General features: G+C 39.8%; 1 protein-coding gene across 1 annotated transcript in view; it reads left to right on the top strand.

The window, feature by feature from the left end:
- The window catches only part of LOC129740249 (pyrokinin-1 receptor-like), a 188502-nt gene extending 173161 nt beyond the window's left edge, over window positions 1-15341 (top strand). The window contains exon 8 of the mRNA XM_055731858.1: window positions 12713-15341. Coding sequence (XP_055587833.1) covers window positions 12713-13420 — 708 coding nt within the window. The 3' untranslated portion in view covers window positions 13421-15341. The remainder of the gene's footprint in view (window positions 1-12712) is intronic.
- Window positions 15342-16055: the final 714 nt, after the last annotated feature.

Here is a 16055-nt window from a genome sequence, read left to right as displayed (position 1 = left end):
CGTTTACCGTGCTGTAATTGGCTAACGCGCCTTTTCAGTCCACCCAGCGGACTGAAGAACAGGAGAAACAGCGAGAACGGAGAAAATCCAATGCGCGACGCCCGAGTAGCGAGCGCTATAAAAACAAGCGGTCGCGCTCCTGTCGGGTGAGTTGTCGGATTCAGTTGTGAACTGTCGACGTGATTAGACGTGTTTTTCGCTATTCGCAGGCTTTTTCATTCGATTCGTCGAAAGTGCTTGAATTTATTCTTGGCGCATAGCGCTGAATGGAAAGAGCAGCTGTTCTTTTCAGAACGGCTGATTCAGTGCTTCTAGTCTTGAAGTGTGATAAGTCAAATAATCTAGTGACAGTTCTGAGTGTTTAGTCACCACCGCTCCATCTTGCGATGGATTCAAATCCTCCTTGGGGAGGTCAAACCGGACCACCGGGTTCATCTAACAGAAGAACGGTTCCTATTTGGATGGACCCCAAAGGACTACATGGAGAGATCCAGTTCCTGGTTCTCAAGCCGAACCCCGACGCCAAGTTACCCAATCCATTCATCATCGCTAAAACGATCGATCAGGCCGTGGGGAAAATAGATGGAGCTAACCCTATCGATGGCGGCAGCTCTTATCTCCTGAAAGTGCGGAACCCAATTCAGGCAAATAGCCTGAAAAAACTGTGTAAGCTGATTGATGATACCCCCGTTACCATTACCGATCATCCATCACTCAACCTCTGCCAGTGCGTCGTTACCTGCCGAGATGTGTCAGGTCTCACAAATGAGGTACTTCAAGAACATTTGTGCGACCAAGGTGTAACGAAGGTTTACCGCTTTGTTCGTAAAGTAAATGGAAAGGAAGAACCGACCAACACCATGGTGCTGACAGTAAAAGGTTCCGTTCCCCCTACCCACATCTTTTTTGGATACATCCGTGTCTCAACCCGTCCTTACTATCCTCGCCCGCTCATGTGTCTGAAATGCGGCATTTTTGGGCATACCAAGCTTCGCTGTCAACATAACCCTGTTTGCCTCACTTGTGGAGAATCCGGCGTCCACAAAGAGTGCTCCAAACCACCACGGTGCATTAATTGTGACGGTCCCCATGCTGCAAACAACCGAATCTGTCCCAAACAGAAGGAGGAGCAGGAGATAGTTCGAATCCGTGTGGATTTGGGTATTTCCCAAGCCGCTGCTGCTAAAGAATTTCGGTCCCGACATGCATCTGCCCAAAACCCTCCCAGCAAGATCCAACAAAGGCTCGAATCCAATCGTGCCCCAAAACCATCTGACGATAAGGACGCTATCATCAACCAACTGCAGGCCCAAATCGTCAAACTAACCAACAAGATCCGGAAATTGGAGGAAAAGAACGAATCTAGTTCCGAAATTGATTCGGACAGTACGATGGTTAGTGTATCCAGCCAATCCACATCCCAGTCGACTCCGAAACGCAACCGTAACGGTGGATCATCCGGAGATCAATCACCAGCCGAAAACACATCAACAACCGGTCCCAAGAAGAAACGAGTGTCCCAACCCAAAATCCGAAAAAGCGCAACTCCTGGAAACCACCCCTCGGCAGACTCTTCATAACACCTTCGGTAAGTCAAACCAACTTTCCCACTACAATGGACACAATGAATAACACCAACCCAATGCAGTCTCAAAATAACCCCTCCTTCCCTTCACCTACTCGTAAAATACCAATCAATTTCGCTATTCAATGGAATACCCGAGGTCTACAAGTTAGACTCCCCGAAATACAAAACATTCTATCTCAGTTCTCCCCATCAGTCTTTGCCATCCAAGATATCCTTACCAATTCCCCCCCTCCAAACAATCTCTTTAAAAACTACCAACTTCACACTGTTTCCAACTCCAACTCAACTACAAAACAAGGCGCTGGAATTGCGATAAGAAATGACCTAGCTTATGACCTCGTGGATGTTGATTCATCCCTATATGTTATCTGTGCCAAGCTCTATCATCCATTCAAAATTACGGTGGTATCTTTATATATTCCACCTCAAATGCCTTTCATTGATTTTAAAACAAAACTTGACGAACTGCTCCCCCAAATCCCCTCTCCCTTTTTAATAATGGGCGATCTAAATGCACATTGCACTAGTTGGGGAAGCACACACACCACAAACAAGGGGTCTTATTTGGAAGAACTCGTTCTCTCCCACAACCTTACCATCCTAAACAACACCTTACCCACCCGAATGGACCCAGCTACCGGTAATATGTCAGCCCTGGATGTAACTCTTGTTTCACTAGAACTCTGTTCCAAGTTTAAATGGCAGGTCCTCGAAGACTCGTATGGCAGTGACCACTTTCCTTTGTTGATAAAAGTTGAACACTCTACCCCTGAAGTCTCTGCTCGTCCCCGTTGGAAATTTGAAGATGCTGATTGGTATAGTTACCAAACGGAAGTTGACGACCTTATTCAAAATGAAAATCCCTCATCCCTCTCGGTCTTCACCAACATATTGCACAAAGCTGCCAAAAACTGGATCCCCCAAACCAGGGGTGTCCCCGGCAAAACTGCTGTCCCATGGTGGAACTCAGTGGTACGAGACGCCGTAAAACTGCGTAGGAAAAGATTGAGAGCTTTAAAGAAAATTCCCAATGACGATCCCAGAAAATCTTTGGCACTAGAATTGTATAAAGTTGCCAGATCTGCTTGCAGATCTGCTGTTCGAAAAGCCAAACGTGAAAGTTGGGAAAAATTCACTGAAGAAATTCATCCTGACACTCCATCCAAAATAATCTGGGACAAAATTCGTATTCTGAATGGACAAACCCGTAAAAATTCCTATCACCTACTGATCAATCAACAATACATAAGCGATCCATCCCAAATAGCCGAAACCTTCTGCCAACACTTCTCTTCTATCTCTTCGTCTTCAACTAACACCGAATCTTCATTCCTTCACGACTTTTCCACTAACCAACATGATTCTGATAACAATATACTGCCTTACAATACCAACTTTAAGTTGGATGAACTTGAATTTGTTCTACGCAAGGTAAAGGGTTACTCCGCAGGCCCAGATGACCTTGGATACCCGTTCTATAAGAATCTCTCTATTCATGCCAAAATATTTTCCTCGAACTAATCAACAAAATCTGGAATGATGGTATCATTCCCGACGAATGGAAACTTGGACTAGTAATTCCGATTCCGAAACCCAAGCTAAACACACACCACGTTGATAATTACCGCCCCATTACCCTGCTAAACTGCTCAGGAAAAATAATGGAGAGATTGGTAAACCGTCGTTTACAAGCCCTTCTAGATCGGGAAAGTCGGCTCGATTCTAGGCAATTTGCCTTCCTCCCTGGTCGATCAACTGACGATTACTTTGGTACCCTCGAAACTCTTCTACACGATTCCCTTAATGAAAACCGGCATATCGAAGTTCTCTCCCTCGATCTTGTCAAAGCGTTCGACAAAGTCGATCGAACGACTATCGTTAACAACCTAACCAGCTGGAATGTGAAAGGAAACATGATTCGATATATTAAAAGCTTCTTGTCCAACAGGTCAATACAAGTACTAATAAATGGCAACCGTTCCTGCCCAAAACCTATTCACACCGGAGTTCCTCAGGGATCCGTGATCGCCCCTACCCTTTTCTTGATAGCTATCAACTCTATTTTTCAATTTATCCCTGATAACATCAACACACTAATTTATGCTGACGATATTCTTCTTACTTCCATCTCTCCATTTGCCCGTTTGGCTCGTAAAAGGCTCCAAACTGCCCTAAATAGTATCACCGCCTGGGCGCCCACCGCGGGTTTCCACTTTTCTCCAACAAAATCAAAACTAATTCACCTCGGTCCCAACCGCAGAAAACTTTATAAACTACCCCCTTTAACTATGAATAATCAACCGATTCCACTAGTTCACCACTTCAGATTACTAGGCATCTGGATAGATGATCGCCTTGATTTCAAATTCCATCTGAATTTAGTACGTAAAGCTACAATCAATAAAATTAATATTCTCCGTATCCTCAGTAATAAAACTAGCCTAGCTCATCGGGAACCCCTCTTTCGTTTCGTCCATGGTTGGCTGCTACCAGCCTCGTTGTATGGTTTGGGTTTCGTCAGTCGATCTGGCGAAACTCTTTTCAAAAAACTTGAACCCTTATACAATGAGTGCATACGAACCATAGGTCATACCTTCAAATCTAGCCCCATCCCATCACTTATGGCCGAAAGCGGTGAAATACCCTTCAAATACCTCATAACCCAACATCTGTCCTCTAAATCCTTACGATGGTTAGCCATGGGTGGCTCTGAAAATGCTTGCCTGATTTCCCGGACCAATCTTCTACTCCACGAACTGACCGACAGCTACCTTCCAGCTATCTGCCAAAGGAAAACTACAAAATTCCGCTACTGGACGGACAAAACCCCAACAATCGATTTTAGTTTGCTCAAAGAACTGAAAGCTGGACAACCAGCAAATGTGGTTCAACCGCATTTTCAATCATTAGTCGAACACAAATACTGCTCCCATGTTCGTATCTTTACAGATGGTTCCAAGACCGATGACCGTGTGGGTTGTGGAATCTATGATGGCCGCAACAATAGAAGTCTCGCCCTGCCGGCCGACTGCTCCGTTTTTAGCTCAGAAGCCTACGCCCTACTTGACGCCATACGAAACTCAGTAGCAGAAACCAGCCCCAATGTTGTATTCTCCGATTCTGCCAGTGTTCTAAAGGCAGTCTGCGCCGGCAACCTGAAACACCCCTGGATATCAAGCATAACTGACGAAGCCCTGATGAAAAAAGTTAGCCTGGTATGGGTTCCCGGCCATGCGGGTATTCCGGGAAACGAAGCAGCAGACAGACTAGCCGCTGAAGGTGCAAAAATGTCCCCGCCTTCCATACCCATTCCCCAACAAGACGCCTATCGAGCTATCAAAACGAAGTTATTACATGCTTGGGAAGCTAAATGGAGACTAGTGCAAAACAACAAACTCCGGGAAATCAAAAACTGCACCCTCAAATGGGTAGATCGTCCCAACCCTAAAGAACGCCGAGCTCTCACACGGCTACGAATTGGACACACCCTACTCACCCACAGTTATCTGATGGAGCGAGCAGATCCTCCAATGTGTCCTTCATGTGACTGTCTTCTAACAATCAAGCATATCCTCATAAACTGTCCCATCTATTCGACCCAAAGACAAATATTTGATCTTAGCATCAGCCTTCGGGAAGTCTTGTCAAACGACCCCGACGAAGAGGAGAAACTGCTTAAGTTTCTGAAGAAAACTGACCTCATATTCAAAATCTAACTTGTGGCTATCTTTCTCTATCCTATCAAAAACTTGCAAATCACCAAAATGGTTAAATCTTCTCTTTTTAACACTATCTCTTCCCTTTTACATTCTTTAAATGTTATATGTATATATACAAAAAAAAAAAAAATAAATAAATTAAAAAAAAAATAATAAAAAAAAAAACCACTAGACACGGATGGATGAGGGATGAATCATCCTGAACGGATGAAAATCCTTATAAAAAATAAAAAAAAAAAAAAAAAAAAAAAAATAAAAAAAAAAAAAACTGTCGGGTGAGTTTTGATCCAGCCGTCGCGCGAGCAACATCGTCCCGAGAGAACCGAGAGCGGCTCAGAAAGAGAGCCAGTCAGCAGTGGGCAGGCGCGGTCCTATGGGGGGGGGGGTGATCGGGGTGATCGGGGTGATCACCCCCCCCCCCCCAAGCGGCAAAAAACCGTTACGAAATACTCGCAAACGCAGGATTTTATATAAAAACTAAGAACTTTTCCTAGTAGGTGTACTTTTGAATTCTCAAATTTTTCCACTCCGTGGGGGTGTTTGTTCAATTAAAGAATTTATTAATCACTTAATAGCTTAAAATTTAAAAAAGTCGGTCCGCCAAACTAAAACAGCTGCAATTTGCAATTCCCTGGAACGAATTTCACCAAATAACTTTTGTTGTGGTACTTACAGCGTTGAATTAGAATTTGCTGATCATATACGCTACCGACCATAAGTTTGGGATCAGCCCCTCAAAATCAAGAGAATTTGTTTGGTCATCTCAGTCATCTTATGACATATTGCATTTCTTTTGATCTCATTCTAAAGTCGATGATCGAAGCCTTTTTCGTATGTTTTTGGAAAAACTTATATGTTAACTTAATATGACTTAAACTTGGCTTAAAAGTGGAAATTTTCCAAAAAATCACACTTTATATTTCTTCCCGATCAGTTCAGAGTTGGGTGGACCAAATTTAAAAATTCGAATTGCATTTGAATCTTTTTCATAAATGTCAAAACAAACATTTTTTTTATATTTTGTGCTAGAAATTTGCAAAGTGCTCTAAACAGATGAAATAGCTACTTAAGTTATCATTCAAAAGTTTGGGCTCACCCCTCAGTATGGTGTATCGGCAAAAAGTTTGGGATCATGCGAAACATGCAATTTAATTTCATGCGTATCCCTGTCATCAAACGACGTAGCGTTGAACTGACAAGTTGTATTTAACGAGTTGTTTTCGCTTTTTGGGTATTCAGTAAAAATGTTTTTTTCAGACTTAACTTCGTTAAAACTTTAGCTATAGTTTGATCATTTTTTGATAATGTTCACCAAATAGTCGATATGTTCAATAAATACCTGCAAACTTGTTTTGAACATAACTTTATTATCTTACGAGTTATGGCAGATCAATTTGTCTCCATGTTTGATGGATCAACATATATCGATTCTTTTTAGAAGTAAAAAAAGACTTGAGCTTTGAATGCTAAATTGCCTTTGGGGTCCTTCAGATACCACGTGGGCAGAAAAATGAGATTTTTACCCCCTTCTCCCTCTCCGTGCACAAGTGTTGACATTTGGCAACCCCTACCCCCCTCCTGAGAAGTCCACCTGGACAGATTCGGTTTTTGTTGCCTACATCTAAATCTACATTTCCATTTCTTGGTTTATTTTTGATTGCAAGCTCCGATTTTTACAGAATGCATCTCAATTTGAGATTCTCTAAAGCCATATTTTTTCTGAATTAAAGATAACGAAACTGTATAGACAATTTAAATTAGGAAGATACATTTCAATTTCAGATTTTTTTTTTATAATTTCTTATTTTGGAACGTTTTTGACAAAAATGGGTCTTTATTGTATTTGCCTCGACGTAACAAAAATGATCGATTTTGATTTATTGATATAAAACGATTCTTCATAACTCAAACTATATGTGGTAATTTTTCAGATATAAAGAATTGTAATTTACATACCTTTACATTTGAAAAAGAAATAAAAATTTTAGATAAATATATGAAAAATGGCCAAACATATCAAAACTAAAAATGTGTTTTCTCGAAATAAGTTTCTTTTTTTTTTAATTAAATCATTTATTTTTCATTTTAAGGCTTATTTACTGTGATACTTAACGTCTTTTATAAGCATTTATGCACTTATACCCCTTTGGCTCGAAGGGCCTCATACATTTTGAGCTGTTATCATAATTAAACAATTTTAATAATGTTCAATAGTTTTTAATTTAATTTAAATCTTTCAAAATTAAGTTAATTGAATAAGAAATGGTTACGATAAAGTTGTTCTGAGACCAAATTATGATTACAGTTATAAAAATAAAATTCAATCATAGGAGTTTTAAGGTAATAAAAAATTACATTAAAATTGTGAAAATTTGATTATTGGTTGAAACTTGTTATCAATTATGCTTCAAATTCTATAGAAAGCACGAAAAAAAATTGTGTTTTTCACCTACTTTGATTAGTACATTTGCTCAAAAGCTGAAACAGCAATTGTTTGATTTCTACGCAAAAAGTGAAATATATTTTCATCAATTCTGTCATCACTTTAAAAATATTACTCACAATGGTATTTTTTTGCAAAATATTCGGTGATGCAGACGGTACTTTTGAACACATTTTAAGCTTATTTACGATTTTTCATGTTCAGAATATTCGTTTCACCGAATACTTGAAAAGGGCCAATAGTCGGTATTCGGCCGTTCGCACTATTGGGTACATCTCTAATAATATCCATTCAATTTTCGAAAAATACTGAAAATACTACTTCTAAAACTAGAGGTTATGGATAAAATCTGAAATTGAGTTCAGAAATTTATTTCCAAAATTATTTTTTAAAGCATAAGCTCCAAAAGCTTGACAATGTTTTAACTTTTCTCAGGTGACTATTCCATCATGCTCGACTATTTTCTTGGAAACAAGGTAATAGCTCAAGTTGAACATTCGGAAGACATTTTTCAAATTTTTGACCAACAAGACTTGATTTCAGGATTCACCCCAATTATATCGCTGTTTTAGCTCATCTACACAATAATATTTAAAAATTTGAGTAGATATCCAGCTAAATAGTTTAGGTTAAAAAATCCACTCTAAATCTGAAAGTTTGGTTATTTCAATTGCAATTGATTATGAATTTTCACTGAAATTTTGAAATGGTATTAAATTTCAGAAATTAACTCTTAATTCAATATGTTTTAATTTAATACAAACATTTTAAAAAAGTTTGAAAATATTGAGAACATGAAGAAAACGTACGACTTTTCACTTTTCTCATAAATAATTCGTTGCAAATGAGTTACTTTTTCTTTTGATTCACTTCCAGGTTCATACCTAAGAATATGATTTTGATGATCTTATTTTAGAATTAAATTTATAATTAAAAACTGTAGAATTCGAACAAGAATTAGTAATAATTCGAGAATAAATACTTCAGAAAAATAATTAAATATTCAGTTTTTAATTCATAGCAATTATTAACAAACACTTTTCAGGGTCTTATCAAACGTATTATAATATTATAATATTTGGTCTTACCCTGATATGAAGATTCTCAGTAATAATATTGTGGATAACTTGAAAATTTTTGTTTTCACATGTTCTTCTACGAAAATGTGTGTTTAATTTTCATTTGTGAAATGATATTTATATCGGAAAATTCCTTAAAGAATTCTTAAAGTTATAATTTTTAAATTACTAAATGTAAAAATAACGAAAGTTATCTTTTTATCAACACTTTTTCGCAATGAACATCTAAGATTCGCAGATTGTTTTATAAAAGGGTATCAAAATGAGTACATTAAGTAAATTTGATAAAAGTTTTCATTATTTTTCTATAATTTCAAATTTTTCAAATTACAAACCTAAAATTTTACAAACCTACAAAATACAAGTCTTATTTGCAACTGCAAACTACCCCCACCCTCCTTCATCCTCCACTCTGTTTCTCAAAATAAACATTTTTTCACCAGATATTTACGATCCTTCTTATCGATCCTTCTTATCGACTGATTTTTGAAAATTTGGAAATTCACTTCCTATCACCTCTGAAAATGTGATCATTTTCAGTTACGAAGATGTACCAAGTCGAATTCAATTCAAACATTAGATTTGATAAATTCCTGAAAAATTTGGAAATTCACAACACTAAGAGTCGAATTTTTGATCTAAATGGTGTCCACGATGAAATTGCCTCAGCATGAAATTGCTCTAGCTTTTTTAACCGCAGGGTACAATTTAATGAACATTTGGGTGGATTTAATTCATAGTGCATTGTTTACATCCTGCAAGTTTTAAAGTCCTGCGATCAATGGAATCGAAAGAACAGCTCGTGCGTGAAAAAATCTTGCGCATTCATCAAGACAACAAGGATCTCTCGCATCGTTCCATCGCTAAAACGTTGGGAATCGCGAATTCAACGGTGTGGCGAGTGATTAAGCGGTTCGATAAACGATTAACCACCAATCGGAAGCCCAGAAGTAAAGGAAAAAGTATTCCGTACAACACCAAAAATCACAACCGTGTAGTTGGGGCCTTCAACCGAAACCCGAACGCCTCCGTTCAGGATGGCATGTGGGCATGGCAGTGGGCTTCGAACGTTCAAGGTACAATAGGCCCATAATCGTGACGAGATGCAGAAAAACTCCGCCAAAACCCATACCAGGAAGTTGTACCTCAACATGCTGATGAAAGTTGAATGCTGCATCCCGGACGACGAAACATATGTGAAGGCCGACTTCAAACAGATCCCCGGCAAACTGCTTTTCACGGCCAAGGATAAGTTCAGCGTTCCGGAGCATGTCCGCACTCAGAAGATGTCCAAATTTGCGAATAAATTCCTGGTTTGGTAAGCCATCTGCACGTGCGGGAAGCGGAGTGCACCTTTCGTGACCCTGAACACGAAGAACGGACAGGGTATAGGTGACAGGTGAAAATTTGATGGAAATCGGATGAAAACTTGAATTTTGCGAATCAATTTTGTGTGTTGCAATTTTATCGTGGACAGTGTCCACTGGACAGCCAATTTTTTTTTATTAGTCGTTAACCCAGGTGGTAAATCCATTTTACGGATTGCATTCCAAGGCGCGGCGAGCCACCACGTCCCCCCCCCCCCCCCCCAGTTTGCTACTCTGGGTCCATGGGTGCAATTGGACGACTCATGATACAATGCTAAGGAACACTGTACCCCCTACGCCATAAAGTCCACCTGGGGCCACTGACCTTTGTTGCCACCTCGAACTGTTTGACACACTTTGCTTGCTTCAATAGTGGGAGGTCAATTCGCGCTAGTGCGCTCCAAGGCAATACTCGTTTCCGAATCCTCTATCAGCAATACCTCATTCTAACACAACTCGATGCGCAACCCCTCCTTTGACGAGGGACCCGACATCTCATCGTGTGAATGAGGTCCCCACTCAGCGCAACTACTAACTTTGTGAATCCAGTCCAGGAAGTCCGGTAACACAAAGCGAGTTGTCGACGACACTTTCTCTGTTCAAACACGCGGGTAGGGGGGGGGGGGGTAAACCCCCTAAGCCACGTGTAGGACTCAGACTCCTCCGAACTCACAAGTAGTGTTGACTTTAGTCACCACTCAGCGCAACTACTCCATCTTCAAGTCGGGCGCTTGACTCACTCGAAGCGCAGATTGAGCTATAGACCGCCCTCATCAGGTCACACTCGCGGTTCAGTTCCCGAAACGCGTGTCGAACCCTGACACCTCCGGCAAACTGTGCCTCTCAGACACTGACGTGTAAAACACGTCCCAAGTGATCGGCCCACCATTGGCCACCACTTTCCGCATCTACTCGTTTTGCGAGTCGGGTTCTATATCCACCGAAGCGCAAAACGAGTTGGCGATCGCTCTCCCTCCGGTCACATCCGCATTTCAGGGCCATGACCCCCCGAACGCGTGTTGGACCCTCACGCTCACACCCAAGTACTGGTACCTAAGAACCCGGGTGCACCACTTCTTCCGCGATTTTGCACAGTAAAGATTGTATGCATGTTTGTTGTATGCAAACTGTGGTCTAATTTGTTCCAGTTTTTTGAAAGTCAAAAGTGCCAAATTTGTGTATGTGTGTTATTTTTTGGTTACCCAGGTGGTAAATTTGAAGAAGAAATTTTACGAATTGGTACCAAGGCAGGTCGAGGCCTTTTTTCCCTAGAACTTATCCAGGTCCATGGTACCAATAGGTGGACTCATATATACTCATCCGTATATGCATACGCCCTAAACTCCTCAGACGATATCCCAAACCGGTAGCAGCCCTCAGGCAATACTTCGGAAGGGAGTCTAATTCATGCATATGCTTTACTCATGCAACACTCGCTGAGAAGTTCCTATTTAAATTAAATAAATATCATCCTGACTGGCCGAGGTCATCTTCACGTCGTGGTTGGCCATGGAGATATCCCTGGCTCGTGTTCTCACGTTTTGCGTGCCTTAATTTTCGTAGCAAAAGGAGTTCTTCACCAACAAAACCGAGATGGGCATGACTCCCGCTACAATGCATGCAGCTTCTGACGAAACGGTGCGGTATGCACTGATGACCCGCAAATTCATTCGCCTCTGTACACTGTTCAGCTTCTGCTGGTTACACTGGATGTTAAGACCAGATTTCCAGGCCGCCCCTCCATACCGACGGATTGACGAAACTACACTCGAAATTATCCTCCTGAATACTTCGGATTCCCGAGTTGTTCGCCATTATCGTCGTTAGTGCGGCCGTTGCTGTCGCCGCCTTCTTGCACACATACTGAACGTGGTTTTTGAAGCTGGGCCGGTCATCAATCATTACACCCAAATATTCGATTTGATTCGGTAGTACATGATTCAACTGCAATCCTACCTGTTTGCGGTAAAATCAGGTTTGATATGAGGACCATCTCGGTTTTGTGGTGAGCCAACTGCAAACTTTTGGGGTGCATCCAGCTCTCTACCGCTTCTACGGCCTCTGAAGCCTTAGCTGGACGATTTCTGTTGAGTAACCCGTCGCTAGTAGCACGACGTCGTCCGCGAAACCAACCAACTTTACTCCCTCAACGACAACACCTCATCGTACGTAATATTCCACAGGACCGGGCCAAGTATCGGCCCTTGCGGTACTCCAGCTGTAACATCCACTTCGTGAAATCCTTCAGTTTTTCATACATCTTTTGAATTCATATTTAAATTCAATCGTGGTAGTATGTACAAAAAAAAAGAGAGAGAGAGAGAGAGAGAGAGAGAGAGAGAGAGAAAGAGATTTTGTTGGAATAGATTTTGAATCTCACGCACTCTTCTTGTTTGTTAGGCCCGCGTCCGCGTCGACAAAAACTCTATTTCTTCGGTCGGCTTTTTTATTTTTTTTTTTCGTAAACAAACATAGCAAAGCTAACAATTACCTCTCATTTATGTTCTCATTCACAGCGTACCTTGAAGCTGAAATGTTGCAGCGGCTCAGGAACGAAGCGAAGCGATGTGCAGCACAACACCTACAGTGCCCTCTCAAGGTATGGCGTGAACGGAACCGGTGGATCGTTCAAGTTAGCGTCCAACTCAGCCATTGCTCAATCAATGCGACCGGCATCAGATCTTCACTGCTGCCTTCACCAAGAATCGGAAATGTCATCCCTCCGAGGGGAATCACGGCGTTGTATGCGATCAAGTCAAGATGCCCAGTGCATCTCGATCAGTAGCCAGTCTACGATTATAACCTCTCTGAGCTGCAACAATACTCGGGCGTCTTCAGGGGAGAAGAAGAAACTTAACGGAAAATCGTTCAGCCGAAATTCCGGTAGCTTCGGATCACGAAGCAGTTTGAGGAATCAATCGATTGGCGCTTCTCATGAAGACGGTGAAGTTGGTGGACGGTTATCTACCATAGCTGAGAAACTTCGGAGAGGCACAAGAAAAGTATTGCAGTTCAGCAAATCTCCGCTGGGCTCACCGAACAAGTCTGCGGCTAAGAAGGAAGACCAAGGTGATAAAAACCGATGGCTAGGGAAGAAAGCGAGCGTAGATTCTGTCGACACTAACACAATAAGCAACTCGAGTCTTAAAGAGTACGACGAGGAAGAATTTTCCAGCGCTGAGCTAGCGAGATTCATGGCTGAAGTGAACAACGAAATTCGCTAGGTTTTTGAAACGGTGACGGAAACAATAACTTTTAATCCTCTGTGGGAGCAAATCTTACCATGACGCGGTAGTACAAATTTGTAAGCAGGGCACAGGAATAAGATTGGGTGATACTTGATATATTAACAAGGTGGTTATCGTAGAAGTTAGTGAATGCTGTTCCTTACTGGGGAAAGAAGTTAGAAGAGTAAGATAAGACTGCGTTGCATCAAACGATGGATAAATCTCGTTCAGATACTATGTTAGCATTTGCAATAAGAAGAATGGAATAGATATATTATAGATGAATAATCGATTATGTCGTTTTAAAAACACCAGTTAAGGTTTTATTTTCAAGATTATTGACAAAATGACAATTGTGCACGAATGGTTTGAGTTATTTGGGATTAGGATTTTTATTTTCAAATAACAGTAAGCGTAAACATCGACTTCGCTTATTTTCATTTCAATAAGAAAATACTTCTAAGTTACTTGAATAACGTACCTAGGCTTGCCCACGAAAAAATTTGGATTCCTTATAATTTATACCTAGTTCTAAATATGCGGAGCTCGTTAATCAGTTCGGTTTTTTTTCTAGTATTACCGGTGTAACTGTGATTATGGCGGATATAAATCGGCAAAAGATCTCCGAAATACTGGTAATATTTACCAAACAAACTGCACAACGTTTATCGATTTAGATTTAGTACCTATATCCGGGTAGTTATATGCAGCACGTTTAATGACGGTTTAATTAGGCCGCAATAAATTTCAGTTTCTTCTTTTGCCCCCCCCCCCTCCCCCCCCCCTCTTTCGATTTTTTTTAAAATCCAGAAGGGGGAAATAAACTGTTGTTCAAGGTTTTTTATTGAAAAAATGATAGTTTAGCCTTTAAGTTTATACCCATATTGTAGGGGTTTCATGCGATTTTTAGTTATTTACATCATTTTAAGGTTCAGCAAAAGTGGCCATCTTGGATTTCAAGATGGCGTCTGATAGAGAAATTCGACTTAAACTGATTAAGTCATTTTATCCAATGACAGTATTGTGGGTATTTCATGTGATTTTCAGTGATTAAAATCATTTAAATCTTCAGTGGAAGCCGCCATCTTGGATATCTAGATGGCGTCCTATAGCGAAATTCGACTTCTTTCAGCTTAGCCCTTTTAATCAATGTCCATATTGTGGGGCTTTTATACGATTTTCAGTTATTTACAACATTTGAAAGTTAAGCGAAGGCCACCATTCTGGATTTTAAGATGGCGTCAGACAACGAAATTTGATTTCAGCTCATGGTTTGTTCCACGGGTCATTCAAAACCAATCCCTTTTCATTCAAAATGTCTGTCCTCATTTACTGTACTAATGATTAACAACTCAGAAATGAGGAACTCATCCTAAGCGTGTAATTGGTTGGCTAGCGAGAGAAAAGTCAAATTTTAGCTTTTTATATTGTCATCATCAAACCATTAAAAAACTAATTAGCCATTTATCTGACCATTAAAAAGCTATTAAGCATTGATTTGACTAACGCCATGTTTATCGCAAAATCAAAGGGCTCAAAATGAAGCCATGTTGATGGATTAACAGTGCAAATATTTCAAAAATATTAGCTTTACAGAAGCTTTGATGATCAAATTTTGAATCATGATAATTTTATCGAGGATTCAAAAATTGGTCATGATGACGTTTCTAGAATAGAGCTTATTTGCCTAATTATAGCTTTATTAGAGTTCTGGTGATGTTATGTTGAAAATTTGACAAAAGACTTCCAATTTCGGCGATTCTCGAACTCTGGGCAGTTATTAAGCTGAAAAGATAAAAACAATATAGGATGTTCGATAAATATTACGTTATTTCGGTAATACAGTAGTTTTTCGATTTTATCACGGTCAAAAAAAATTTTACCGTGAATATGGCGAAACCGTGAATTTGGCGAAACAAAAAATTAAAGTGGAAAAAAGGATTTTTATTGTATTTAATCAATAATTTAAAATATTTTCAGTAGTGAAAACGTTTTGTATCAATGAATTTTGATAATAAGATGTAATTATCAAAGATTACTAAACACAAAGGATCGATTTCAGTTCAAATTATTCTTCTCTATAGCAATATTAAGATTTTTTCTCGAAATAAAAACATGTAGAATATTCATTTGATTGTCTACATCTAATTAAAGTGAATTATTTAGTTTTTATAGAAATTTTACAGTCTCTTATGTCGATTTTGAAAAAAGTTCAAAGAAAAAATCATCAAAAAAATTTCTTCTGCAAATTTCAAATTTCAATTTTTTTTGAAAATTTCTCAACTTTGACTTTCAAAGTGTGTTTCTCGAAATTTGCTTAATGGGCAGATAATTCTTTGTTTTTCATAAGTAAAAAAACAGTAATCTTAGTCCTTTGTACATATTTTAAGACAAAGCTAGCAGAATTTCATTTTGATCTTCCAAAATTATCCATTCAGACAATACTAAAGGGTGTCCAATCAGAATTGCGCACACCATCCTTTCAAATAAACAAATTAAACATAGAAATCTGAGACACTTATCTCTTTTCAAAAACGCTTAAATTCACCCACATCATTATAGGATTTGCATAACCAAAAAAGTTTCCCTTTTTAGAGCGGCTAATCAAGCACAAATAACAACACTAGCATTA

This window comes from Uranotaenia lowii, chromosome 1 (assembly GCF_029784155.1).
Source record: "Uranotaenia lowii strain MFRU-FL chromosome 1, ASM2978415v1, whole genome shotgun sequence".
Classification (NCBI taxonomy): Eukaryota; Metazoa; Arthropoda; class Insecta; order Diptera; family Culicidae; genus Uranotaenia; species Uranotaenia lowii.
Note: the sequence above shows the minus strand (reverse complement) of the source record. Positions and strands in the feature narration are given on the sequence as shown.